This window comes from Aspergillus flavus, chromosome 8, assembly GCF_009017415.1.
Source record: "Aspergillus flavus chromosome 8, complete sequence".
In the NCBI taxonomy this organism is placed as follows: Eukaryota; Fungi; Ascomycota; class Eurotiomycetes; order Eurotiales; family Aspergillaceae; genus Aspergillus; species Aspergillus flavus.
This window is the reverse complement of record NC_092403.1, coordinates 58,875-85,323: the sequence shown is the minus strand read 5'-3', so window position 1 is coordinate 85,323 and position 26,449 is coordinate 58,875. Positions and strand designations below refer to the sequence as shown.

At 49.3% G+C, this 26,449-nt stretch overlaps 10 protein-coding genes across 10 annotated transcripts; 2 read left to right on the top strand and 8 right to left on the bottom strand.

Moving 5' to 3' along the window:
• Nucleotides 1-1,456: 1,456 nt before the first annotated feature.
• On the bottom strand, nt 1,457-6,835 carry F9C07_2076856 (uncharacterized protein; the record flags this gene model as incomplete). The annotated part of the gene is made up of 4 exons (XM_041295697.2): nt 1,457-3,026; nt 4,104-4,649; nt 4,697-4,810; nt 4,893-6,835. The coding sequence occupies 4 exons, from the start codon at nt 6,833-6,835 to the stop codon at nt 1,457-1,459; spliced, it is 4,173 nt and encodes a 1,390-aa protein (XP_041151742.2).
• Nucleotides 6,836-7,668: 833 nt separating this feature from the next.
• Nucleotides 7,669-8,979, bottom strand: F9C07_12173 (uncharacterized protein; the record flags this gene model as incomplete). The annotated part of the gene is made up of 5 exons (XM_071507789.1): nt 7,669-8,223; nt 8,292-8,561; nt 8,613-8,658; nt 8,721-8,779; nt 8,827-8,979. 5 exons carry the CDS (start codon nt 8,977-8,979, stop codon nt 7,669-7,671), a joined length of 1,083 nt encoding a protein of 360 aa, XP_071367172.1.
• Nucleotides 8,980-11,398: 2,419 nt separating this feature from the next.
• Nucleotides 11,399-12,229, top strand: F9C07_12172 (phytanoyl-CoA dioxygenase family protein; the record flags this gene model as incomplete). The annotated part of the gene is made up of 1 exon (XM_041287718.1): nt 11,399-12,229. The coding sequence occupies one exon, from the start codon at nt 11,399-11,401 to the stop codon at nt 12,227-12,229; it is 831 nt and encodes a 276-aa protein (XP_041151744.1).
• Nucleotides 12,230-12,520: 291 nt separating this feature from the next.
• On the bottom strand, nt 12,521-16,218 carry F9C07_2076020 (uncharacterized protein; the record flags this gene model as incomplete). The annotated part of the gene is made up of 3 exons (XM_071508817.1): nt 12,521-13,664; nt 15,419-15,902; nt 15,972-16,218. The coding sequence occupies 3 exons, from the start codon at nt 16,216-16,218 to the stop codon at nt 12,521-12,523; spliced, it is 1,875 nt and encodes a 624-aa protein (XP_071367171.1).
• A 2,229-nt stretch (nt 16,219-18,447) lies between these two features.
• F9C07_12169 (putative maltose permease) lies at nt 18,448-20,326 on the top strand (the record flags this gene model as incomplete). Its single annotated transcript, XM_071507788.1, has 2 exons — nt 18,448-18,719; nt 19,648-20,326. 2 exons carry the CDS (start codon nt 18,448-18,450, stop codon nt 20,324-20,326), a joined length of 951 nt encoding a protein of 316 aa, XP_071367170.1.
• Nucleotides 20,327-20,927: 601 nt separating this feature from the next.
• On the bottom strand, nt 20,928-21,426 carry F9C07_2172491 (uncharacterized protein). The gene is made up of 2 exons (XM_071509361.1): nt 21,033-21,426; nt 20,928-20,984 (listed from the first exon to the last, which is right to left on the bottom strand). The coding sequence occupies exons 1-2, from the start codon at nt 21,290-21,292 to the stop codon at nt 20,969-20,971; spliced, it is 276 nt and encodes a 91-aa protein (XP_071367169.1). The 5' UTR covers nt 21,293-21,426; the 3' UTR covers nt 20,928-20,968.
• On the bottom strand, nt 21,427-22,448 carry F9C07_2286889 (uncharacterized protein). Its single transcript, XM_041295700.2, has 3 exons — nt 22,269-22,448; nt 21,866-22,195; nt 21,427-21,805 (listed from the first exon to the last, which is right to left on the bottom strand). Exons 1-3 carry the CDS (start codon nt 22,412-22,414, stop codon nt 21,592-21,594), a joined length of 690 nt encoding a protein of 229 aa, XP_041151748.2. The 5' UTR covers nt 22,415-22,448; the 3' UTR covers nt 21,427-21,591.
• Nucleotides 22,449-22,638: 190 nt separating this feature from the next.
• F9C07_12167 (uncharacterized protein) lies at nt 22,639-23,277 on the bottom strand (the record flags this gene model as incomplete). Its single annotated transcript, XM_071507787.1, has 1 exon — nt 22,639-23,277. One exon carries the CDS (start codon nt 23,275-23,277, stop codon nt 22,639-22,641), a length of 639 nt encoding a protein of 212 aa, XP_071367168.1.
• Nucleotides 23,278-23,504: 227 nt separating this feature from the next.
• Nucleotides 23,505-25,064, bottom strand: F9C07_1911915 (uncharacterized protein). Its single transcript, XM_071508475.1, has 3 exons — nt 24,428-25,064; nt 23,976-24,342; nt 23,505-23,915 (listed from the first exon to the last, which is right to left on the bottom strand). The coding sequence occupies exons 1-3, from the start codon at nt 24,769-24,771 to the stop codon at nt 23,733-23,735; spliced, it is 894 nt and encodes a 297-aa protein (XP_071367167.1). The 5' UTR covers nt 24,772-25,064; the 3' UTR covers nt 23,505-23,732.
• Nucleotides 25,065-25,444: 380 nt separating this feature from the next.
• On the bottom strand, nt 25,445-26,283 carry F9C07_2286886 (aegerolysin type hemolysin). Its single transcript, XM_041295702.2, has 2 exons — nt 25,971-26,283; nt 25,445-25,921 (listed from the first exon to the last, which is right to left on the bottom strand). The coding sequence occupies exons 1-2, from the start codon at nt 26,072-26,074 to the stop codon at nt 25,600-25,602; spliced, it is 426 nt and encodes a 141-aa protein (XP_041151750.1). The 5' UTR covers nt 26,075-26,283; the 3' UTR covers nt 25,445-25,599.
• Between the last annotated feature and the right edge of the window lie 166 nt (nt 26,284-26,449).

Here is a 26,449-nt window from a genome sequence, read left to right as displayed (position 1 = left end):
GATAGGGGAAACTGCATGACGCGGCCGCTCCAACACTAGTAAATAAAAAATTAGTCATCTTTATACCTTGATTTCTTCTCCTGGTGGTGGAATATCACGATCAATTCTTGTGGGTGAGGCATTTAGAGGGTTTCTGTCATGGCACAGTGGTAGAGGAACATATTTACGGGGAATTACCAGCGATCTGGGTCACAGAGAGTTAAGTCTTGCGATGATCGTGGATATAGTCGGAGAATTTCGCTGCCGTGAGGTCCCATTTAGGGCTGGTCCACATCCGCCCCAACCAAGCATATGTAAAAGCCTAATGGAACCATGCAATTTCCACTCTGGGATGATCCATCAATTGACAAAAGAGTAGTAGAGATGACTCGGGATTGATTTTTAAGCTTAATCTACCACTTAATATACTCTCTTCCAATGAGAGAGCGGGCCCGACCCCGTTGTCTCCCTGTTGGCGCAGACTCTCCCCCTATCTCTGGTATGGTTATTTATTAACGTGGATATCAATCTATCCACATTATATATAACGGAGACCTTTTAGAAGACGTGATTCATTGAATGAGACTAAGGGATCTCTCAGCATAGCCAACGCCGCCGACAAGTCCTTACGTATGTCCAGATGAAACACGGTCAATTATCCCGATGCCATTACTCACTACGTCTCCAAAAGTGACGAGCTCTAGTTTCACCATCCCATTGGAACTTATGAGCCTATTGGAGGACACTCATTTAAACGTGTGCTGCCAAGCAACTATGACAGCGCCTCCTGCATCTTACGGAACGCAGAGTACCGATATGCCCTCACATCGGCTTGTCGTCCCAACACACATGGATGTTATCCCGAGAGGAGATACTCCGATCTATTCCTGTGCAAAATTTACCCAAAGACTTCAATGAAGCGGGTCACTAGCCATCGTGGTAGTGCCAGACCAACGCTTACCACGAGGAGCAGCGTCTGAGGATATTCAAGACTCCACACACTAATCTCGAGATTTTTCTTTTTTGCGTCTGCTGTTTGCTACAGACACTTACGTACCTGACAAATATATTAAAATTACGCTAAGTCTATAATGATTCTCCACAACGACTGGTTCATGGATACCATCGGATATCCATTGCTCTAGTTACTCAACCAGTGAGAGTTTCAGACATAAATGACATGCCCACGAAGCACATATTAAGGGATAAGACACGTTGATGACAATGCTTATCTCGACATCAAGCTCTTACACAAATAATAAAACGATGAGCTGACGGCAGAATTGATCGCTTCTTGCACAGCGAAGGCGGCTTTGTTCCACCAATCTCGACATGCATGTAAAGCACGGTAGTGTCCTGTGGATGACGAGAATGTAAGAGGCACCACGGAAAACTCCGGGCGCCATAACACTGGACAAGACCTCGGAAATAAGCTTTGGACAATATATACTAATGTTCAACATACTACGAGCTATAGTCAATACGAGTGCAGGGTGGTGGACAAAGCCTCCCATTCTTTCACACCAACACCGGCATATTGACCCTGGGCACCCGATGCGACTAAGATTGCGCGGATTGCAACAGTATCCACCGTTTCGAACGCCACTACATCGGGCGTATCGGTCACTTCCAGGGGATACGACGAGGTGTTCGCAGCCCGTTGCCATGTACCCGAACCGTCCTTGTACTCGATGTACCATTCCTGAGGAGGAGCAACACCTTCATTAGCTCCAGCAGCATGATCAGCGAAGAACACCATCGATGTGCCATTAAGCTGAACCGTTTCATTCCAGGTATAAACAAGCGTGCTGGTTTGGGGGGAGTCTGTTGCCTCATAGGAGCACCAGTAGTCTGGTGGTAAAGGGTTCTCTCGAATGATTCCATCGTTCAAGGCCTGGACCCAGTACTGAATCGGCGTCGAGTGTACAGAACTTGCTACCGCTCGTGGGGCCACATTGTGAGTGGGCGGGGAAGGCGATTTGGGACCAAATGTCTGTTGTACAACATTGATTTTGGCAGGAGCTTGACTATCGTCCCAGATGAGTTTATCAAAGGCGACACTACGGCGAAAATGACCTCCTCCAACGGCGTCGGCCGTGTGGTATACCAGATACCATTCACCATTCCACTCCACCGCTCCCGGGTGAGAAGTCGTTGAGGATACAATCGGGAGAATTACATCCTGGAACGTCCAGGGGCCCATTGGAGATGACGCGGTTCCGTAGGCTATACAGGCGTGATACGAGGTTGGCGTACAGGGAGAATCAGCCCCAGCATTGTTTGCTGCAAACAACATGTAGTACACGTCCTGCCTCTTCATCAACCAGGGCGCCTCAAAGTAACCCGTCAGGCTGGTGACTTGCGTAACATTCGATGCCACTGTAACCATATCCGGATCGAGTTGATAGCCAAGCAGCTGCCCAAAAGTCCCAAAGTAGATGTACACATGTCCATCATCGTCAACCAGAACGGTCGGATCGATATTCTGGATGGTATTGCCGGGTGGTGGCACCGACTGGGAGATGATCGGGCCCGAGGGGTGAGCATCCTGGAAAGGGCCCGTTGGAGAGTCCGAGACGGCCACGCCGATCGCAAATGCATCTTCGTTAGCGCTATCGGCCTGAGTCACCGGAGCGTACATGTAGAATCGGCTATCATGACCCTGGACCACTTGCGCCGCATACGCGCTGCCGGGTTCGGCCCACGCAAACACGGCCTGAGGGTCAGCGACGTCGGGATACAACGTCCACGTACCTCCCTCCGGATTTGCAGATGATGAGGCCAGCATCCCCCATTGGTTCATCACGAAAGCATTCTCATCCGGAGGAGCGCTGTCGCGTCCCGTGATGATATACAGCGTGTCATTGACGACCAACGGGGCAGGATCCCCGGAATACCACGACCCATTGGATAAGATCGGATTGCCCTTGGAAGTAAATGAGAACGGCGAAGAGCTATCTACCTGCGCTGCCACGGCAGCTGCGTAAGTTGCCAACTTGATCAGCAGTAGAAACATTCTTTCCGAGGCGTTAGGTGGTGCCTTTAGTCTAACATTTTGACCAGTAGTTCCAAACTTTATACAGCTTCTACCTATTGTTTCACACGGAGTGACCTCCGAGAAGAGACAGGGAAGGGGTACAAAATTAACCGACTGGGCCAGGTACTAACCGAGCCATGAAACAATCTCTGCAAGTCGCAATATCCAGCTCTGGGGTTCGGCATTTCCCAACTCCACCAATAAAATCCCGGAGAAACTTCGCCTTGATGATAGAGGTTCAAGAAGCTCAAGAAGATGGATAGCTACCGCTGGTGAGGTATCCTTCAGTCCATTATCAGCATAACGTTTTGAGGGCGTTGCGATGGTTTCCTCATTGAAGGGAGCATAGTAAATGTATTTGTGTCTCGAAATATATATCCGAGTATATTTACTATTGGAGGGCTGCTACACGTTTGGACTTGCTGTAAGAATTCAGTTACACTGCCTCCATGGTCCTATCTCGGACGCATATGTTAGAGCGTGTAAGCCTATATATTAGGAGGCAAATAGGTTGTGTTTCGTTTGATATCCCGTTGATGCGTGACTGTTGTTTGTGGCAGCGACAGGTGGCGGTGCACCGTGTGGCTGTTGCCTCAGGCAAAAAGGAATACCACCGAGACTTTTCCGAAGGCAATGAATGGTCTCCTCCTCCATGCACAGCTCTTCAGTTCTCACGGACCGCGACCGTGACTAGGCTCAGGTAACACTTCGCCAAAAATTCCACTTTCCTATTTCGCGCCCGATCGAGGAACCATACCGTGTCGAGAAACTACCGAATGCTGTCGCGCCGTCGTTAGGAGCTCACATTGAAGCAGTGCGTTGCTGTGATTGTACGGCCCAGCGCCAGCATAGAGCTACGGACCGCAACATTTGAGCGCGGCAATGGATTGAAGAGTCTGAGTCAATCAAGTGTGATTGTTCTCCAAAGCTACTTGACAGTACTATCACTTCATCGTTTCATAAGGCTTACAACACAGCACACCTCTGACAGGTCTACTGCCTGGCTACTGTGACAGTCACGGAGCCAGCCGATAGCTCAACCACCACACCTCCCCTCGTCTGTTCCCCGCTGGTTGTTACTGCATACGCGTCTGTTGTACCAGGGTTCTCAACCCATACAATCGCCGTGGTCGTATTGGATGATCCTGCGACAATATCCAGTTCAAGAGAGTTTGGCTGAGTGGCGGAAAATGAGAACTCTTCGATCTGGCCGGTACTTATCGTGACGTAAACACCCATCGACGCAACATATACACGTCGCCGGACGGCATCACGCGGTCGCACTGTCACCCTGTCGCTCTCCACGGACAGATTGCCACCGTACGCTATGAGACCGACGTCAGGGTCGTCGACGACGTATGTACCGGCACCCAGCATCATTCCAAGGAAGCTAGGACCATAGTCGCCGGAATAGTCATCGCCCTTGAGAGTATCGGGAAATGAGTGGAACGCGTTGTACATCGAGCCGTCCTCCCGGATATTGCTTAACGGGCCAGTGATTCCACCGTACCCAACTCGGAGGAGATAGGTGTCGCTCGGGTTTTGTCGAAACTCAGCGAGGAGGGGCAATGCGTTGAGGCTGGAACCATAATGATGGATCATGCGTTCAATCCGTTGGAGCTTCCCGGCATAGCTAAAGGATCTTAGTCTTGGACAGGCAGATGCTGGACTGAGTCTCACATGAAATCCCAGTACCGCCGGGCGTTCCCATTCCAGCCCCAATGCGATACCGTTGGCATCAGACCTAAAATGCTATTGATGGTCTTCGTCGTTGTCTGCGTAAGATTGAAATAACTTTGCTCGTCGCCAATGTTAGTTTCCGGGAAAAATGCCACGAGGACTTTCTGCGCGAAATGGAGGGAGAAGAGCGACTTACTTGCTCCAGTAATAAACGCCCTCCTGGCCCGTGCAATCCCATGCCATTTCGCTTCCAAAGGGCTCCGATTGCCTGTCCCACGCTTCCGCGCGCAGTTTCATGGCGGCTTCTACTGCGTCCGCCTCTTCGGTCCAGCCTTCGCGTTGCAGATCTGCCAGGAGCTCTCCGACAACGGTCTCTCCCATTAGACCCAGGCGCGAATAACCTACCAGGCCGTCACCGGCAGAGTTTGTCGCAAAGCACGTTACGGTCGTATTGTACGCCTGGCCCAGATACCACTGCCATGGGTGCACCTTGAGAAGGGTAGGGTTGTCGCGGCCGGCGCGATACAATGACCAGTATGCGCCAATAACGTGGATATAGTCATATGCACGATCGGTGGAGTATGAAGCGTCCTTATTCCACGACCACCAATTTCCCCAGTCGATATTGTTGCTGTACTCATAACTCGGAAGTTGATCTGGATCGTAGTAGAAGACGCTCTTACGAACCGTGAAATTGGCGTTTTGAATGTTGCCAAACAGTACTTTGGACGCAAACTCTTCCAGCTTCGCCACCTCCGCGGCGTTGGGAAGACCGTGCTCTTTCATCGTGGAAGCGAGAAATATGGCGCCACCTTCGTCCATCAGTCCAGCAATCCAAACACGCGCCTCTTGAAGAACCTGTGCTTTGGTGGCCTCGTCATACGTGATCACAGAGGGTGCCCGACCAAAGGGGTCCTTCTCGTCGTCAAACCACATGGCAGTGGTTGAGAATTCGCCCAACTTGGAGATCACATCCGGGGCAGTGTCCGTGATGAAGTAATGGACCGTCTGGACTTTTCCGTCCGCGTAGGTGATGGTGACTCTGGTCCGTCCCCAGGCTGATTCGGTGGGGGAAAGGGAAACAAGGTTGGATGAAGGGCGTGCAATGTCGAAGGCATTGTTGTCGGATACGACCTTGGACACATTGGCCGAGTGAAAGACGAAAAGCTGTGCCGTCAGATCGCGGGGAACGATGTATCCTGTTCCTATCGTCAATGGGGTATTTGTCCCCTGGACAGCCTTTTGGATTCCGCGCACCCCATCCTTTACCACGGAGAAGCGAAGACCCACAGTCGTAGATTCACCGGGTTTGAGGCTGCGCGCGGTTGGTTCATTCCATGGATTCACCTGAGCCCATTCCTTCTCGGCATATGCCTTTGAATGAGTCTGCCACTCATAGAACCCTTCAAATGTCTGGCTACCGTACCCGGTGTAGGTGTCAGATACCTCATCGAGGTTGCGCCAGGCTTCGAACGGGGTACTCGTATTGACCAACGGGGTGATAATCAAGGTTGGACCCTGCCCGGAGGTTGGAGAGAATTGTAGATAGCCAGCATCCCGCCCGATGTAGGGGTCCACGAGGGAGCATTGCGCCGTAACTTCATCCGCCGTGCGATTTGTAAAGATACTGTTGGACTCAATCGGGAAGCCCAGGCTACCGATTTCTACGCTACTATTGCCCTTGTTCGTGAGGGTGAAGCTCAGCCCCAAGTCCCCTTCGACGTCCAACCATTGTCGAACAATTTGTAGAGCCGAGCTGCTCGGCAACGTTGATGTTATATCGGCCGCGGCCAGCGCATTGGCGTCAAGCGACTTTACCACGGCCCGAGCCTGGGAGGAATCTCCGGCTGTCCATTCTTTCTCCCCCACCGCGCGATACCGAAAGGTGATGTCTCCAATATGGTACTGACCGTTGGCTGCTCGGTACGGCAAGTAATCCGACGGTAAGAAGTCAAATGATGACCCGGATGGCTTGAGCGATGCTAGGATCTGGGCGTCCGTAACGAGCTGGAGGTCGAAATTGTTGGTCTTTAGATTAGTATAACCATTCGCGAGGCCTAAATCATCACTCTGACCCCGGACGAGGAAGGCCGAGGCAGAGATCAGTGCCAGCGAGGTATAGAAGCGTATCAACCCCATAGCGCAGATGGCGGCGAAATCGGCATTTTACCTTTGTCACTTAGAGCGCACGCCACATTCAAATATGCTTCCCTTGACGACTTGACATCATGGCTGGGTTCAATTAAGGCAGTTTTCCTGAGGGGAAATTGGCCCAGCGTCCGACCTGCATAAGCGCACTTCGGCTTCGCATCCCGCTGAGATGCAGATTCGCCGATTGGTGGACACGGTTTGATTCAGGGGGAGATATAGTGAGACATCTCGCTGTAACCCTGATCAATATCGTATCATCTGATTGACTTGATTGAACTCGACAGGATTTCAACTTCCTTTAAAGTGCCGAGACAGAGATGGTTGCATTGATTGACCCTCGGATAGCCCTTCCTATTAACCGATGCATGCGACGATCACTTTTGTCCGCACAGGCTTCCGACCAAGAGATAGTAGGAATGCAACCCTGGAAGAACTAGGAATCTCCGGACTTATATAACCGATCGTTAATCGCCAAGTCGCTGTGTCGCTGGCTACGTCATTTCGACCTTTATCGCTGCAACTTTACGTCCACGCAGTTCTCAATGTTTTTCAGCATGCCTTTCAAGCACCGGAAACATTCCTACAGGCTATCTCACGGGCGTTACGGTGGTAACTCTCTTCACTGTGCAGGGCATGTCGCTGAACAAAGCAGTCTGACTGCTGCAGGTCAGAGGTACGGCTTCCCTCGAGACCTTCCGTTCCCTGGTCTGGGTTCCTCTACCATCTAAGCGTTTGCAGCGTAGGAACTGATGGAATCAAGGCTTAATGAGTTGTACTCGCTATCGTACAAAATCGCGCCATTGTATCAGCCGCGTTTCAGTCTACCTGGGCTTGTAGTATGAAGGCGGTAGTTGCGGACTATTCACACTGGGATCTGCGACACTGCTCACATTGACCTGAGTGCTGACAACAATGTCCCCACCATTGCGGCAAAGCTCCTCCTCCGAGTCCGCGTGTGAAACGTTGGTAGCGCCTTGTTTCAGTCTCTGGACGATGCTGCTTTTGATCATTTTCCGATTGCCGCGGGCTCTTGAAGTCGTTCCCAGTTCGTACGAAGACGGCTTCCGACCGCTCGAGCCGTACAAGGTTCCTGAAACATGTGTCCTCCAGACCGATCGGAGGGAGGGCATGTTGGCTGTCATAATCGCCGTGCAAAGCTCAATTGTTGTGACGATCGCAACGGAGCCGTAGACATAAAAGGTCCTGGAGCCACTGGCCAGCTGCACAAGTACGATGAAGCGGAGAAGGGACACTATAATAGTGCTACCACCGACAGTGAAACAGACAATCAATCCCACTCGTCGGCGTGCAGACATTTGTAAAGTCCATAAGGGATAGATCGGCAGAATGTAGATGAGAAGATCGGTTAAGACGTTCTAAGAAGTGCGATGCTATTAGGACCCGGAGCCTAAAGGGCAACTGGTACGGATATCCTTGTACTCACCATGCTTGCAGGAAAGTACAGCGTCACCGCCGTGGGAATGCATTTCGCATCCGGATGGGCCTCGGGGTGGAAGAAGGCATCCAGCGGGAGACATTGCAGACCGTAAAAGAGCAGGACGGCCAAGGTCTGCGCCGAGGTAAAGACCATCACTCCATACACGGTCTTTTTGTACAATGGTGAGATACTCAGTACTCGAAGATAGAAGGTCAGAAAAGACATCTTGATCAGCCATTGGCAGAAGATATAGACGAATTCGATGACGAAGAGAAGCTTTCAGACGGGTAAGCGAGTGGGACATCTGGCTAATCATGGGCGACTCACCGTCACAATCTTTAGCAAGTTTTCAGGTGGAACGTCTTTATCCTGCCTATAATGCCGAGACAGTGTGTGAATATAGCAGGCAACTGACCTCGAGAACGATCGACTTACTTTCCTCCCCCGAACACGATCATCTGCCCCAAGATGGCTTGAGTGGCGAGCCATGTTATCTACCACAGTTAGTGCTGAGCCTTGAGTGACAGGGAAGAGAATTTACACTCGCAGCTACCATAAACCAGTCATCGGCGCCGAACGATTTGGAGAGGCAAAGACGAGAGTATACTCGAAGGATACACGACAAGCTGGTGATGACCACAAATGGCATCGACACTGCCCATGTCACGGGCTGCAGGTTCTCGTTGATTCCCATTTCCTGAAGGTCTTACTACCGGGAAGCTTCCATGAGTCGCACCCCCCAAAATATAATGTTGAACAGCCATGGACCTCTCTTTGCTTCTTTTACTCTCCCTGTTCCCAGCTGACTTTTTACGTCTTGCTGGAATTTGATCCTGCAGAGGACAGTGAAGTGAACTAGGGCTGGATCATCGATGAGTGGAGCTTCTCGGGCTTGGTCCACTGTACCGTCCTGTCAAAAGAATTTAGCGCACAGATGCCCCTTTAAAAAAGTACTTTAGTTCACCTATTTTCTTCACTGGGAGTCTTATTGCCTCTATTTCCATAGGGTAGCACTAGTCCCTATGTCCACTATGTCTCGCCCAAGGCATTCCATCGAGGTGGGCGCTCGCCAGAGGACTGGTCCCAAAGACTCCTCACGTTTACTGCTTCAAGGTCCACCACGGCAGGATTTTAGATCGCGTAATAAGGAACAAGAAAAGACGGCTCCTAAATTACGAGACACTGATTCGGCATATCTCGGGATTTAGGGCGCTTACCTGCTTCAGGATAGTCTTCTTTTCTATTGCATTACATGTCTAATTATGCGCCAAAAATGAAGATATGGTGCTAGTGGAACGCTTTTATACCTATCAGTGATTCGGTGCGTGATACTGTATGTCGGAACGTGTCAAGCCTCAGGAAATGAACACTGGCCACAGATTTGGACTTGAGTGTTATGGTGGCGAGTCACCAGGTGGCCCTGGCAGTATTGCTGTGAAGAAATCTACATGATCAAATATTATACACACTCTTACCCGCCTCGAAGTAGCGATATGAAGACCGAGGTGTGTTAAGTCTGGTCGTGAGGTCAGCTTGCTACAGAGTGGTGACTTGGTCAACCTTTGCAAGTGAGGAAAAAGGAGTATTTTCGTGGGCAACAATGCTGTGGGGATCGTCTTTTTGTCATTGATTCTGTTGACCATCTCAACTTCATCCACAAACCCCACTTGGTGTGTTGTTTCCATTGGAGTTGTTCCTAGACAGGGTCCACACGGGATGTTCGCGGTCCTCATCCGGCCTCCCCTGACGTGCAAAGATAGCAGACCCGGAACTTTGCCGTCCTTAGCAGACGGCACAGAGATTTGGGTAACGGCTGGCTAACTTCTGTGGGAGATGATCTGCATACTCATACATCTACGCCCCGTGACGACTGGTCCCATCGTCTTGAAGGGGCAATGAGCCGACCAGTCAGTTGGGTAGCATATCAAATATAATCGAATTGGGTTAATGGACACAATTAACGGTCTCGAATACAGATGGTCCGAGTGATACGGAGTACAGAAACGTTATATTCACCAGACGTTGCTAGAGCAATGGCCTAGCGGTTCTTCTCGAATATTGCCTCTTGAACACGAACCCTAGTTCTATGGAAAATATCGAGACGTGTAGGTGGCCACATCATTGATCATCCTCACTCGTCTGTGACCTGTAGACTACACGAATGTCATCCAGTCCGCATACAAAGATACTGTATTGAAGGATCAAGAACCTGGGCGAGGTGGAGCTTAATACGGTTTGATAAGGCTGGGAATCCACCAAGGCCCACTGGCTATCGTATCCATATTCTAAAAGGATGCACTAAAGCCTCGTCAGCCTCACCGAATCCAGATTCTGGTGTCATTAAAGGTTCTCCCCGCAGCCTTGACCACCACCGTTGTACCATTTCTAAGGTTTGGCGAGGCTGGGATGTGAAATAAAGTCAGCCTCTAGTCATGGAGTGTTCTTGAGATCACTACTCTAAGAGTAAGTCATGGATGGACTTGGGGTCTAGTGGTATGTCTTCACTCAAAAGAATCTAATACTCCATGCTCTGGGTGATTCGAACAGGACGAAATGTTTACAGAGCTGTGGACAACGAAATGATAATGTCCTGTCGCGTCTTCTAGTCTATTGCATCTCATCCCCACAAGCCGAACGATCCCCGGCATAATCTGACGGTCCGGCAGACACAAACCAGTTTCTCATTACTTGGCATGTAAGTGACAGTTTCGGGTATCAGCCTAAATATACCCCTGGACTCGGAGGAGGCTTGATTGGGACAGCTACACGATAGACGTCCAATCGTTCTTTAAGTAATGTTGTTCCACATTATGCATGCAGACGTTTTTGTCACACTCCTAGGGTCAGTAACTCAAGCTTTGATACCATGGTTCGGAACGCCTCATGCCTCTTTTCTCTTCATTCAATCCTGGTAGTAGTCTTCTTACCTTATCTTCAGGCTCAGCCCTTTGCTAGTACTCGGCATTTGGACGGAATGCCTGTTGTGTTGAATGCATAGTCACGCTATTAATTATCCTGAGGACCCATAGCTACTTCAGGTTTAGCTGTTCCTTTTCCTGTCGTTATTTTTCTTTTTCCTGCAAATCCTCTATTCCTTCCTTATCACACAACTCATGGCGACCAGTACGGTGAGTGCTCAACAGCTCACAGAAGCCAAGGCCAAATTCAAACAGGACGGATGGGCCGTCGTCCCTAATGTGATCGATCCCGAAAAAACAAAGGAGGTCGTCGATCGGCTTTGGAAGGCAAAGGAAGAGAGTGAACGACGAGGCGATCCGACCTATCTCGACTGGCTAGATCCCAACTCCAGCAATGTCCGTATCTTCTACCTGATGGAACTGGACCCCATCTTCCGCGAGCTCATCTCGCACCCTGTTGCTGTGGAGATGGTTCAATCCGCATTAGGACAAAACTTCCTTGTTTCTAATTTCACAGCGAACATTGCACTGCCCGGATCCAAATCCATGGGTTTACACTCCGATCTCTCCCTACAGTGCCCCGATCCTTGGTTGTCGACCTGGGGGTTGAACGTGATTTGGTGTCTGCATGACGTTTACTACGAAAACGGCGCCACCTTGTACATCCCCGGTAGTCATCATTGGAAGACTAAGGCGGAGGTACCCCCTGAGGAGGAGGCGAGAAAGCTCCTGGTGCCGTTCGAGGCCAAGGCTGGATCGATCATCGTGATGGACGGGCGTCTCTGGCACACGTCCGGTTGTAATGTCACTCAGGATAAAGAGCGGGCGCTGTTGTTCGGGGCTTACAATGCCCCTTTCTTGAGAGGTCAGGTGAATTGGGGCGTTGGGCTGTCGGAGGAAACGAAGAAGACCCTGAGTCCTCAGCTCCGGGAATGGCTGGGAGTGAATCGGGATGGCAATCTTGGGGTGGTGACAGGCGTCAATGATGTCTTTGCTGAGGGTGCTCCTCCTCCTGCCCAGGCGTGATCACACGATTTTTGATGATATTTTGAAACATAGTTACTGTTTATATGCATCTGAATGAAATTATCATCCTACTCTTGTTACATTTGAAGCGCCGCAGTAATCCTTATTTTTGCCCTCTCTCCTAAGGCCATACGGTCAAAACATTAGATCGAGATGTCTATACATATAACGAGTTAACACAAGGAAGAGAAAGAAGAAAAGAAACTATGAAGAGCGCATGGAGCTGGATTAAAAGGTATGAATCGCATAGGGGTATCTAATATGACTATAGCCTCAAAGCACGTCTATTTACTAAAAAAAACCACCCAAAATAGCTCGTTTCGTCAGGTCATCGCTTATCCAACGCTCAATGAGAGCTACCGTATCTCCAACAAGCTTGTCATAGTATGTACCCTGCGGAAGAAACATTGACTGGTGAGCCGTGATCTCGTCTATGCCCTCCATATGCACTGGGATCCACAGGTGCTCTCTGCCGCGGTATGCATCTTTCGGGAGGTAGCAGAACTGTCGGCGAGCTTCCTGGGACTGGTGTGAACTCTCACGGGTCACTGTAGTGTTCTCATCTTGGCCGTCCGATACGGTGCTTTCCTCAATCATCGTCACAGCGGACTCTGAATGCAACGTTGAAGGCTGGGAACCACTTGATTTAGGACGCATAATATTCTTGCTCCCCAGCAATTCATCGGCATCAACTGAGCAAGGTGGCGCTGATTTTCTCCGACCGGGTGTGTAGTCGACTTCGAGCATATTCGTTGTACTCTCCATGCTTTGCTGGTGATTCGGTTTATGTAGGCCCTCATTCTCGACTATGTGTGCTTCCAGCGTTTTGTCCGTCCTATCTGCTCGCACTATCCCCGTACTCTTGGTGAAGTAATTCACAAATCGGACTCGTGCAGCACCTCGGCTCTGAGCCTTCTGCTCCTGAAGCTCATCGATGGCCTCCAGCTTCATCAACTGTTTATGTCGCTTGAACAGCTCAGGGTAGTTGTTCATACATCCGGCGTGGTCATAATACGAATAAGCATACTGCAGAATCGACCTCGAAAGGTGATGTGAGTACTTCGAAATGAAATGCCATGCCCCATCCCATCCAGTCCACCGCGTTAATTTCACATCATTCTGGAAGGCTGGGTTAAACGTCGTGTCTGGACTGCTGATGCCCTCATTCATGGATGTAACCGAATTGGTGGTGTCGCTCGTTTCATCCGGTTTGTGGCGGAAGAGTCTTCCAATTCCAGTGGTCACCACGCGAGGGTGAAGTCCAAAGAAAGGTACATCGAAGTTGACAAGTCCTAATATCCGATGATTTAGTCCCGTGTTCACACGCCCAGTTGCAGACTGTGTTGGCATCAGTGCAACTTCTGCTGCGACGATGCCTCCCAGGCTGTGACCTAGGAGAATAATATCTAGATCTGGCGCTTCATGCGGTGAAAGCCTGGGATTGTTCAGTATATTTTATAAATGTATCTGTCAGGTTCTCTTACCATTGGCTAAAATTGTCTCGGGCTATATGCACCGGTCCTCGAGTCTTATACCGAGGGTAGATCTTCGTATAGACCACGTGGCTCTTACTTAGCGATATTGTTAAAAGATCATGAACATGTTTAGGAAAGTGATGAAAGCTATCTTCGGATCCAATGAATCCATGGATGTAGACCAGGAGTAGTCTGCGTTTCCCTTCATTGGTGCCCGTGTTAGAGTGGCTCAGGGCTAGGGAAGATGTGGAGCCATGGTAGCGACTCTGTCCGATCACAGAGTATATTCCGGGCCCTGGAGTAAGTAATCCAGGTGATGGCTCGGTAGATTGGATCGCAGCAGAGTAGCTGGGTGGGTTGTCATCTAAAGGGTAATCGGGCACTGGTATGCTTGGATTCGCAGCGGATGACATCGCGTTGCAGCTTATTTCTCCACTGCAGCCGCAACAACTTGGTAAAAGTTCTAAACGTCCTTTTCACGTACGTGGTACTGAGTAAGATGCGCAGAAGTTACACTACGGCAACGAAATATGCGAAATAAGAAACTGTTGATCAGGCTACCAAGTGGCTTTGATGCTCGTACTCGTATTCTCCCCAAGCCTCGAACGGGCCCACTTGCGATTTTGAAGTTGACGAATGAAGGATCCCATCGCATTCTTGGCATTAAGCTCGAATCTAAAAAAAGAACTAGCAAGCCAAAGGAAGACTTGGTGTTCTTGCAGCAGGTATGCTATCTCTGAATCCTGGACGAACTTCTTGGCTAGATCTGTTTCTTTAGCAGGTACTCAACTTGGATTTGCCAAGGAAGAAAAAGGAAAAGATATCACGAGTCTGAAGGAAGTATTGTAGGTCAAGATACCCAGCAGCCCGCCTAAATATATATTTGAGGAAAACACGTCAGGTTACTCGTGGAGGATCGTTGCCTATATTCGAAAGCTGCCAGGTATGGTATATCCAACAAAATGTAGTTGACTGGCTAGATGCAGTGCTACAACCCGGGATTAATTGCATTTTACAACGCAAAAAATAACAAAAAATTGATAAGAAAAGGATCAGTATTCGTTTGGGTCTAATTTATTCTTCACACTTTTGGTGTCCTTTAGCGGAGATTACCGGGCGTGGAATTAACAAATAAGGCATTATTCATGACTTCGTTTTCCCGTCCGTATGTCAATCGAAATGACTACTACGGTTTGTAATGGACAGAAATACGAATATGCTGGGAGAGAATGCTACTATCAGAGCGTTTGTGCAATGCTACTTGATGCTTGTTCGGACCAAATCCTATGGCCCAAGAAACGGTAGGCATATCTGAAGAAAAAAGCGCTAATGGGACTGCTTAGTACTATATACAGAATCATATTATACATATCAAGGGTGATCACTCCAGACGGGGATCACTCCAGAGAGGATCAATAAGATATACAAGACCATGGGCTACGGCCGCAGCGAGAGGAGCCACCTACAGATTCCTTATCAGTATCAAGACTAGTGAATATGACCGGGGTTGAACATACCCAATGAACCCAATGATAACCGGGGAACTCCGATGCGACATAAACGCCAAAACAACGTGCTGGGTTGAGACCTGATCAACCTGTCAGTGCTATCCTTCCCCTGGGATGCTCTCCGGTCAAGCTTACTGGCTCCAATATACCCCGGCCGTGTGAAGGCAGTTGCCCAACAGACTACTCCCAGGACGACACCAACTAACCATGGTCCCGCGGCATGCCCGAAGATCTTGGCTTGACGGGGATCTAGCGCTACGCCAAAGGCGAGGAAGATCAACACTAAGCACGCAAAGAACTCGATGATGAGGGCGGCGTTGACCGGCACTAGGGTGGTGTCTACATGGCAACCTCCGACGGTGAAATCCCGGGATCCGTAGGCCGTGTGAATGGCGAACCCCGCTAGCGCGCCCCCAAGGGTCTGGCCGGCCATATATAAGATGGCCCGAGGGAACGTGATAATCCGCGCGAACAACGTGGCGAGAGTGATGGTGGGACTGATGTGGCCGCCACTCGATGGCGCAAAAGTATAAATGAGCAATGGCGTCAACAGGAGATTCGTGAGGCCACCGAACAAGGGCGAAAAGAAGGTTACTGTGTGGTAGATCCCAACTTCGGTTTTGGGGGCTTCGACGGCGGCGGGTTCATGCAGGGTGACCCATGCAGAGATAAAGACATTCATCATGCTGGCTGCAAATGGGGGACCCAAATTAGACACTGCCCACTACTGCAAGGGTCCGAGATAACATTAAAACCTACCGATGCACTCCAGACAAGCAAACTTCCACAGATCCAAACTCAAAAATCCCCGGAGGTCAAAGATTTCGCTCAGCGACATCCATGGCGCCGCGTCAGGCACCTTCTCTAGGACCTTCTCATTGCGCGGATCACTGCGATCTACTACAAAATCCTGGTTCCCCCCCAGTCGTCCGGCGAATGGAGCAACCGCAAGGGTCAATCCGCTCTGCGGCTCATGTCCCTCGTATTCCGGGAGATAGGGTTTCATGATGATGCAAGTAATTGGATCGATCACCCTTACTCAACTGGGTGTGATTCAAAGATAAGAAAGAAGGGAACAGGGGGAGATAAGACCACATTTTAATTGCCTGGAAGCAAGCTAGAAAACAGCTCTGTCAGACTCGGTTAGATCCTACATGATGGCACTACGAGTACAGCCTCCGAGTCGTCTCGGAAATGGGCCTTGGCCCTTTACGGATGTCTTAGGGATGAACACTCGGCAATCCGACGTCGCTGCATCTGTGTGGGGGCCTCTTGGCGAGATAAGAATGCATTTTAACTCTTTTCTAGAATTGGTTTGCAAATACGTTTTGTCGAAATAAATCCCAGCAGCCACTCAGACACGAGAAAAGGATTGATAGCTGGATTCTACCTCCGGGCCATCCAATAGGGCTAGAAGGTAGAAATATGGGTCCTCGCTCGGTAAACTCACAGCCGAAGAGTCTAAACTCTTTCCCGGTTCCAATGCCTTGCCCTAAAACATATATGGTGCCTGGTTCTTTCCATTCTGAACTCGAAAAGTGACCCTCACGCCGAGAGGTTGTTGACGATGGAGGAGCTCTGGGCACTGGGCGTGTTTCTGCGTGAGATGCAAGGTTGCGTCAATTCTTGGACGATTGATTATCTGCGCGGCAATCCGGCACTTGCCCCAGATTTTAAGCGAGCCGAAAGCCGATCGTTCAGAGTTCGCCACGGTGAGAAGGCGCAAACTCTCGTCGTGTTGACCAGTGAGCCCCTATTGTTTACGTGTAGACATCTTCAACATCAGGGCAATTCTCACACGTGATGACTTGCCACCTCTAGCTTCTACATCGTGCTCCCCCACCAAGTGGGATTATTGGTGTTTGTAGACATCGTATACTTCCAGTCGGACAGATTGAACTTCTTCAGTGGTGTTTGAGGGCTAGCTGGCACTGTTCGACCGGAGAGAATTATCCCTTGAATACTGATGATAGGCGGATTTCACACTGAACCGATCGTCGGACCTTTGCAATCTCTTCGCACCAGGAGATTTCTTTGCCCATCGGAATTCTTCGGGTTGGCATAAATAGTAATATGGACCCAGGGTTGACTAGATCACTTGTCCTAGATATTTCCGCGGCAGAATTAACCACACTACGTCGATATATGCCTATTCTTATTCGAGGATACTGACATGTCCTTGACCGTCCTCGCGATATTAAGACCACTCCGGCTTATTGAGCATGTCTGCATCTCAAACTGACTTGGCATGCCCATTTGCGACCGTGCATAGGTGGAGCTGGGAATCGAATTCGGAGTTCAGGAAGAGTAAGCAAACTGGTAGCTAAAGCCCTCCTAGGAATCGAGTAGGTCATTCATGTCCATGCTTCGAGTTCCATAGGCGGCGAGGCTAGTTACGGCAGAGACTGTAGAAAGATACGACGTTAGTATAAAGCCATTGCTTGCACTTATCCCGCGTGGTATATCCCGAAGTACCGTTCAAGGGCCTGGAGACAAGTTCACCTGCGGTTAAATGAGCGAGCGAGATGCCAGTCTCTTCTGGACCCACATGGTCAGTCCACACGACGTTGATAATGATTTCGATGTCATTTTTGAGTGTAATATGCAGATAGGCTGAGCGGGGAATGTTCTCACCCTCTCAGAGAAATTGCACGCCCGGAACCGTTCGCCGGCGCGAATCTCGTGCACGGACAGTGAATCTATTTATCGCTATCTTTGGAGCCGACTTGAAATACCGGGAGTCCATTTCCGCAGAGCCGAATCAGTCCAGGACTTTCTCTGTTCGGTCTCGGCTGGCATATCCGCAGCTCGGTTTGTCTTGAGGCCCATAAGAGTCGGACCTCTTGAACGCTGAGTGAAGGCAAAATGAGTTTGAACACAACTTTAGTGAGGGGATTCTGATAGTATTGCGAATATGCGCGCTATTGTTACAACGGATTCTATTCTCCTTGTGTGAAAGAATGGGTTAGTTTATATCCAGGAGCCACAGATGTCGCGGATGTCCGAGATCTCGGAGTGTTATCTAGAGAACAATGCGAAAGCCTTTACGCCATCACCTCACGTTCTTCTTACTCTAGTTACGAAGAGGTCGGCCTAGTGTATCGAGATGAATTCAAAGTCGGAAACAACTGGTATCGCTGTTGACCTGAATGAGCAGTTGTGAGGTTCTCGTAATCGAGCGGATCGAATCCAGCGCACAGTTGAAAAGGAACGACAGACAAATGTATCCCAAGTTATGTATTCATTTTCCAAAGCAAGAGCCTGGTCTATCGTGTTGTCCACAGCCGTGGTCATGGAAGGTTATGACCTTCTCCTCGTTACGTCTTTCTTTGCCTCCCCGCCGTGGACCAAACAATATGGAACACTCCAGTTGAACGATAAATATGAACTGTCCGCTGCCTGGCAGACAGTGCTTTACAATGGACCAGCTGTTGGGGAAATTCTTGAGCTTTGTCTCAACGGTCTGGTAGTGGAGCGTATTGGATACCGCAGGACCAAGGGCCGCACGTATGCTGAGCTGGATATTCTCTTTGAGAAAGGTGTCAGTGGCCGGGGGTTTGCGAACACAACTGCGGATCTATTTTCACGTCCAAGCCGTGTAATGTCAAGCAGGATGGAACTGACTTGTTAAATGAATGGTTTTTCGAATGTTCGTTGTAGGCAGTGCCACTTGTGTTCTCTTTCTTAGTCCATCTGGACAGACTGGAAACAAGAATAGCATTTATGGTCATACAGTTGGACGTGAATCCCATTATATCATGGAACCTCTATTTTCAGGAGATTATTCACTGGCCTATTTTCCTTCTAAACGATATGCTGCTATTCTTAGACAAGGTTTGCATTTGCTAATTATTGTGTCACCTTCGATAACATGACCTATATGCCGTCTTTATTTGTAACAAATCTTCACTTCTCATTGCAGATATAGGGAATATTTTCTTCACCACATTGTAAGTGAATACTGCAAACCGAGTTTGTATCGTCCATATCTCTATAGCCTTGAACCCCCCTGCGCCTTCTCTATCATGACTTCAAATCAACTCACCTTAGCATCACTTGTATCTTTCTCTTACGTTCGCCACAGTTTCGCCTTAGCTTTCACCTCACAATTTTAGCTATTGTGACCTTCTTATAGAGAATTACTAACCATGACCTCCCTCCTAGTTACTGATCGCGAGTTGGTCTGTTCGTCGACGATCGCCACAGCACCCGTTAGCACTATGAGCATATATCGCCCTTTATCTGGTCTCCCCCGTAACTGCCGGACGGAAACTTTTTCTAATTTCAAACGACTATCCACGGTGATAAATTTGGTCTACGACGAGCTTGTTGAACATCACGGAGAAGGAAATCAGTGGATCGTTGTTTTAGGGCTATCACGCAATGCAATTCAGCGACTGGGAGATGAAAGGTCGCGCGATGGGAAATCCTTCAGGTTCGAGCATGATGGCAGCACTGGGATTATCAAAGTCCCCGGTCCTGGACATGAAATCACGACGGATCGTGTGAAGACAAAGATTAGCTTTCTCATGTTGCGCATGGGGATTGAGGACCAATACTGGGTGGTTGCAACGAGGTACCAAGGCACTGGAGGTAGTAAAAGTAAGGAAGGCGACCAGGGATTCTTGCCACCTACTCGGCAACCTGTAGGGACATTGGCAACCGGCGTCTGTCCCTTCCCAACTCTCGTCATTGAAACTGGGGTATCCGAATCACTTCCCAAGCTTCGGGAAGACGTCCTCTGGTGGTTCAACCATTCAAGAGGGGATGTGCGTATCGTTCTTGTTCTTTGTATCCGGAAACGTGCGCAGCAGCCAGTCATGCTGATCGAGAAGTGGCAGTTGGCCCCCCCGACGACTCCGAGGCCACTTACAAGGAGGGCTCTTCAACAGCTCCAACAGCAGGTGCCATATCCCATGCCACCCCAAGTTCAGCAGCAGCCCAGCAGTCAATCTGCATACTGTGCCCAGTCTATCGAAATTACGCCCCAGGCCGTTACCGGTCCATCACTCATTCTTCCCTTTCTCGCGGTTTTCGGTCGCCCGCCAGTCGCGCCAGAAGCCGACTTGATATTGACTACCGCAATGCTTGCGTCGTGTATCCAGCACCTTTGAAGTTAGCCGTTCGTGCCTTGTGATCTCCGCTTCTAAGATTTAGTTGATCAGTGGACTTTGTGTACTATCATATATCTCGTAGCACTACCAGGTATTGGGAAGGATTCACCGCAGTACAAACATTCGTAGATGACGTTTCACAGTGACAGTTCTAGACCAAACTTGGTTTGTAATAGATTTTGTGTTCTCCATGCAGCATCATTGGGACCTGGTTGAGGGCGTAGGTGGTAGCCCCTCATGATGTGCTCTAGAGGTATATACATGCATGCAAACAGGTATCTCATCGCTCAACTTACATACACTATGCAGGACAGATCACACAACGCAATGCACAAGCATCCTTTCTCCAGTGGAAGCCAAACACGATTGTTGCCTTCCTTTTCGAGGATGCCACTCCATTTGTTGTGGGAGCGGACCGTTTCGGGTGACTGAGGTGGATGTGTGCTTCGTTCATCGAGATGTCGCAATAACCAAACCTGCCTCGGCGTCAGTGTCAAGCCAGCCGATGGTTATATTCGCTCATCACTAGGCAGAGGTCATGTCCGAATTCCACCCCCCATTTTCCCTTCAGATCGGAACCCATTCGAGCCAGAATCCCCCCCCCCCCCTCTTCCCCCATGGATATCCGATACACCCGTTCAGCTAAATTATCTTCCAACTCTATAAAGTCAATCTAGGTAGTCTAGAGAGAGTAAGAAAGGCCTACCACTCAGGGTATCTTAATGCAGGCTCAACTATGCTATTCCACGCAGAGCCGGTCGATCTCGCAAGCCACACCTTAACTGATGCCGACGAACCAAACCATAGAGACAACACATACGACGTTGAGGATATCGTCACCAAACGCAAAGGATTAGACGAAGACGCAAGCCGACACAACGTACCGACAGTCCCAGGCCGGGAAAGCCCTTTCGATGGAAGATGGAAAGTGATCGTCGTCTTGGGAGGCTCGTTTCTGCCAACCATCAGCAGTAAATGCGCAAACCAACAAGAAGCAGCAATGCTTTCTGACTACATGAACGGCTTTACGAAAGTAAATCAGAGAGAAACAAAACAAAAAAACGATGAACATAGAGAGAACAAAAAAAGGTACCCACCCACCAACCCGCGCACCCTGCCGAACCATAGTAATAGAGGAAATAGTAATATGGGAGATAGTGATATACAAGATAGTGATATTAGAAAAAAGAACGACCAAAAAGAAAAAAACGAATGACAAAAAAAGAAAAACAAAAGGAAGGACTGCACCTTGGAACCGCCAACCTCTATGCTTCAGATTGACCACCAGTGGGATCAGCACCGAGCATGGTGGGCGCAAGCCCCGAGACAATGGCATTGAGATCACCAGGCGCGGCTCCTCCACTGGCTTCGACCTGGGTTGCTTTGGGCTGCGATTGATGTGGCACGGGGCCAGCGGATTTGGATCGTCCCCTCACCCCCTTCTCCAAATCCACTTCCCTGCGGAGACCACGCCAGTGTCTATATAGCATTTGATATCAGCATCCAGGAAGCGAAAAGGGAGGCCTCACAACCACATACCGCAGTTTCTCCACCCGAGGTTTCAGGATGTCCTTTGTTTGGGCGAGGAGTCCGTAGCCAGGCAAGTCAGACCGTACAAACTTCTTCTCCTCCTCCTCCTCCTCCTCCTCCACCACCACCACTCTCCACACCCTCCGCCACGCTCTCTTCTTCTCCCCTACACTCCCCTCACTCAGCTTCACTCCCCCTTCACTCTCATCATCACTCTCCTCCTCACTATCCCCTAAACTCCACTTTTTCTTCTTCCCCTCCTCACTCTCCTCCGCCCCTACACTCCCCTTATTCTCTTGGTCTGGCCTGGCCTCCGGACTCCCCCCTTCTGGCAAAGGCCTATCGTCTATTAGTAACTGGCCTTCCAACAAATGGCTTGGGATAGAAGCTATAAACGAGGAAAGATACGCACCACATGCGCTCAAGCCAATACTTGAAGTGGACACTTAGCCAGTCAAAGAACACCACAAAGAGCGGGCGAGAGGAATTTGTCACGACCCAGATGAGCATAAGGACGAAGGCTTTCCAGAGGTGTGCCGCTTCAATGGTGAACGGCATAGTTAAAAGAAAGAAAGAAAGAAAGAAAGAAAGACGTTAAAGAGAGTGGGTTGGCGAGAGCCTTTGGTATGATATATTGAGATACGAAAATGATCGGTCAACTCTCGTCTACTAAGCAAAAGAGAAAATGAGACGCAGCGAAAGTGACAGATTTAAGATACAAAGCGAGAGATGTGCACTTTCCCTTCTTTTGCAACTTCCCTTTTTCCCATCCCGACAGGCCTTTAGAAAGCAGACTTTGGAAGGCGTGGGTGAGGATGGTAGCGGTGTCGGACTTGGATACAGCAAGGGCATTCCGCCGTGCAATGGCCATATACACCCACCTCCATCTTCCCATCGGGATATTTATAATTCAATGGATGATAGTACGTCAACAGCGGCTTTTCACAACACCCACAGGCGCGTCCACAGCATCCACCAGTCAGCGCACATGTCAAACGATCCATGACCCAACTATACGGCCGACCATGGCGATCTCTGTGGGAACGGAGGAGAACAATCTCCACCACATTGAAAGCCAGAGGCATTGTCTCATCCATAGCAAGCAAGGTCCTGTTGCTTGTCCAGTATGCTTCCATGAGCTCATTGACTTCTTCCTCCCGTTTCCTCTCAGCTTCTTGGTAATCCGGCGACTTCATCTGAGACTTGTCTTCACATTTTGGACGTGCTGCCGGTTTGATGCTCAGCAAGCGACGCCTCCGTTGTAAGATCGCATACCCAAAATCTCTTTCCTCCAGAAAGGGTGAAATCCACGATTCGAGAGCCTTGTCCCATGCCTCTTGATCGAACCACTCGGCCGAATCTCGCTCCCATTCCTGATAAGCAATGTCAAAGTCTCGCTCGCATTTGGGCAATTCAGACATCCTGTACTCAACAACAACAGTTTTCTTCGGGAGAGGTGACAATATGGTTGCGAAAAGTGGGATATTTATAATGTAGATTAAGTGATGGTTCAGCTGATAGATGGGGGATTCGTTCGATGATCTTCACCTGGACATCGGCAGTATGAGTCACGTTTGATTGTTCCTGATCTCATAATTACCACGACGAAGATGTTTCTCGCAGAACTCAACCGTGGATGACACAGCCGCTTTCAACCGTACATGGAGACATTACGACGGCACTATTTTCCGCATTGGCTCTCAGTGTTATCACTGTTGGTAAGTCGGGACATTGGCTCTTGGACTTCTTGTCATTTGAGCCTGTGGAGAGCGCCTGATATTGCGTATCCAGCACCTCGTAGGACCTGCGATATATATATGCAAGATAGTGTACCTATAGACTATTTAAGTTCGGCAACAAAGTGGGCGGGCCCTTGTCATCGCTTATAAGCCGTGGCCTCGGGCAGGAACTTTTTGAAATCTTTCATCAGATCTGGCTCCGCGTCAAAAAGCTCCTCCACCTGCTCATACACCTTCCGCAAAGGCCGCGACTCCCGCTGGTACGCCTGCAAGATCAGAAGAAACTCGCTAAAAAGCTCTGGGTGTTCCGCGAACCGATTCTGGTAGGCAATTAGCATGATGTGCAAGGAGGGTATCATGGGCTTCAACGAGATACTTACCTTGACCTTATTCACAAAGGAAACCGCATCCATTGCACTCATACATCCATCATTGCCGGAACCTTTCTGCGACGAGCGCCCAGGCTTAGAGGATGACATGCTTGTCGGTACAATTCCCTCTGACGATACACCTTCCTTCGTTTTAGGTTGATCAGCAGCGGACGTGGTCGAACCAGAGGCCTCCACCGACGAGGGAAGATTCACAGTTTCGGATGCGTCGGTTGCAGATCGCCAGCGTTCAGACTCTGCACGAGTATTGACAAAATCTACCGTGTTAGGCAGCAACCCAGACTCCTTATGTGCAAAAGGTCCGATAATATCGTCACCTTCTAGTTTTAACGTGTATGTCAAATTCCTGCTGGACGCCCTGAACTCAAAGTCTCATCTTATTAGTCATGACCATTTCAGTCGACCGATAAGGTAGCAGCAACCAAAATTAAGAGAAAGAATACCGTTCAAGCCCAGTAGGACGTTCAAGTGCAACCGAAATCCCGTACAGAGTGTGTAGTATAAGGAGTAATTGTCTCCAGGAGAGAAGTCTACGAGACACCATAGCTTGTTCTGTGTTAGGAGGCTGACAAGAAGTTTTCTCGCGTTTAGCTTGCCAAGAAACTGGTTGCCTCGGTTTATTGACAACGTAGTATTGGTCAATGTAGCAATACGAGAGCCTTAGTACTTTCCTATTTAGCCTTCGAGATGGCAGGAGGACCCTTAATAGCATCACATTATGTGGAATCAGAGGTTCTGGTAATCTACCACCATGCACCCCGAGTTTACCCAGGTGGCACCTTTTCATATAGTCGACGTGTAAAGCGCTTGGTTCACAGACATTGGAAACACTAGAAGAGCTCCCAGCATTCCAAGTACCCCACAGATTGCAATAGGTTACCGAGTAACTTCGTGTACTGGTTGGCGATGACCACAAACGGTGCTAATAGATGTGGATACCCCGCATATCCCAGTGTAAGATGATGGGCGCCAAGTGCAAATCAGTCTCAGAAGAAGATCTTACCTAAATATAGTAAGCGCCTTTCGAGTGAGGAGGTATAGCCCGGGAACACATAAGCGCAACTGGATATCTATGCAATCTACTCCGTAGTTCGAGACATACACCGGAAGCAGATATATGACAAAAGGGGAAAAGAAAATAACATTGAACCGGATATGATAAACACCCACGAACTATAGCACCGCTGGAGGAGAATATAAACCCTTTCATAAACATGATCCGGCTATCACATCACATCGCAGACGTCGAAACACTGGAGCGGGGTCGATCGATCGTCTTGTCCATTAAACTGAATACCAATGCCCATTGTGGACTAGCGGGGATGCAAATTGGAGTTAAATATTAACTAACAAATCATTGGTGACCAGTTCCTGCTACGCTGATTCAGCTACACTATTGGCGTCTTCATTACTTGGGATTGTTAATTGATTGATCAATCGAGCTTCGTTCCTAATATAGTGGGTTTCTCTGGTATGATATCAAAATATGTAACATCTCGCGTGAACATGGAGACGACAAAAAAAAAAAAAAAAAAAAAAAAGTTGAACTCATAATGAAAAGAAAAAAAGGACTACACCCGTAAAAGACTACGGTATCACGTATAGGGGAGAGAGACTACTTGCTCTTGTCCTTAGCCCACACGTCAACGTAAACATGGCCCAGAGGTCCGTTGGCCTCTGGGCTCCATCCCCCATGCTCGATCCTGTATTTGTCACTTTCGTCCAACATCTCGACCAGGTTCTCGCGTCTCCCATCACGATCGTCCCAATGCAGTTCGCAAATCTTGTCGTTGCCATGGAACAGGTCCAGACGACCTTCACTGCCTCTACGTCCGTGGGCACAGATTTCGCCAATGCCGTCGGAAGGGATCACGATCTCGTCGATCACGTCTTCATGGATCGATTTTCTACGATTGTTGGGGTCTTGGAATTCGCCGCTGCAGAGAGGTTAGCAATGAACATGGTCGAATGAAGTGATAGACATACTCCTCGATGACGGTGTGCCGCACGGAGATCTCGCCGTCCTTCAGGTGGTCCCGAATATGGAACTCGACCCATTTGGAATTGTACTTGTTCAAATCGGTGTCCATGGTGTTGTGGTGTGAAGGGTGATTGATGTGAGACCGGGGAAAGAAGATTATATGAGTGGGCGACAAGCCTGGAATGGTCAATGGAAGATTGATAAAGTCGATGAGTGAACAATCAACTGAACCAGCAAGAGGGAGGGAGGAGACGAGCGGGTATTTATTGATTTCCCCGAGCGACAATTGTTGAATTAATGTGAGGATTCAAGTCTGGGGTGATGGATTGATGGAAGACGTCATGCACTGGATCATATGACGAGACGATCAGACAATGCGGTTGGCCGATTCGGTCACCCGATCCACGGAACCCTAAACATTCTTTGCGGAGAAATCCTGGGGGAACAACAACCTAGATTGCTGTTGATCCCCCTCTTTTTCTCC

Bases quoted from the DNA above. Each gene is read 5' to 3' on its own strand.
- F9C07_2172491 (XM_071509361.1), bottom strand. From the start codon at position 21,292: ATGGTTGGCAGAAACGAGCCTCCCAAGACGACGATCACTTTCCATCTT.
- F9C07_2286889 (XM_041295700.2), bottom strand. From the start codon at position 22,414: ATGCCGTTCACCATTGAAGCGGCACACCTCTGGAAAGCCTTCGTCCTT. The intron at 22,196-22,268 runs GTGCGTATCTTT...AATAGACGATAG, and splicing joins TATTGGCTTGAGCGCATGTG to GCCTTTGCCAGAAGGGGGGA. The intron at 21,806-21,865 runs GTATGTGGTTGT...AATGCTATATAG, and splicing joins CCTCGGGTGGAGAAACTGCG to ACACTGGCGTGGTCTCCGCA.
- F9C07_1911915 (XM_071508475.1), bottom strand. From the start codon at position 24,771: ATGAAAAGGTGCCACCTGGGTAAACTCGGGGTGCATGGTGGTAGATTA. The intron at 24,343-24,427 runs GTATTCTTTCTC...CTTTGAGTTCAG, and splicing joins CGTCCTACTGGGCTTGAACG to GGCGTCCAGCAGGAATTTGA. The intron at 23,916-23,975 runs GTAAGTATCTCG...ATTGCCTACCAG, and splicing joins CCTTTGTGAATAAGGTCAAG to AATCGGTTCGCGGAACACCC.
- F9C07_2286886 (XM_041295702.2), bottom strand. From the start codon at position 26,074: ATGGACACCGATTTGAACAAGTACAATTCCAAATGGGTCGAGTTCCAT. The intron at 25,922-25,970 runs GTATGTCTATCA...ACCTCTCTGCAG, and splicing joins CGGCACACCGTCATCGAGGA to CGGCGAATTCCAAGACCCCA.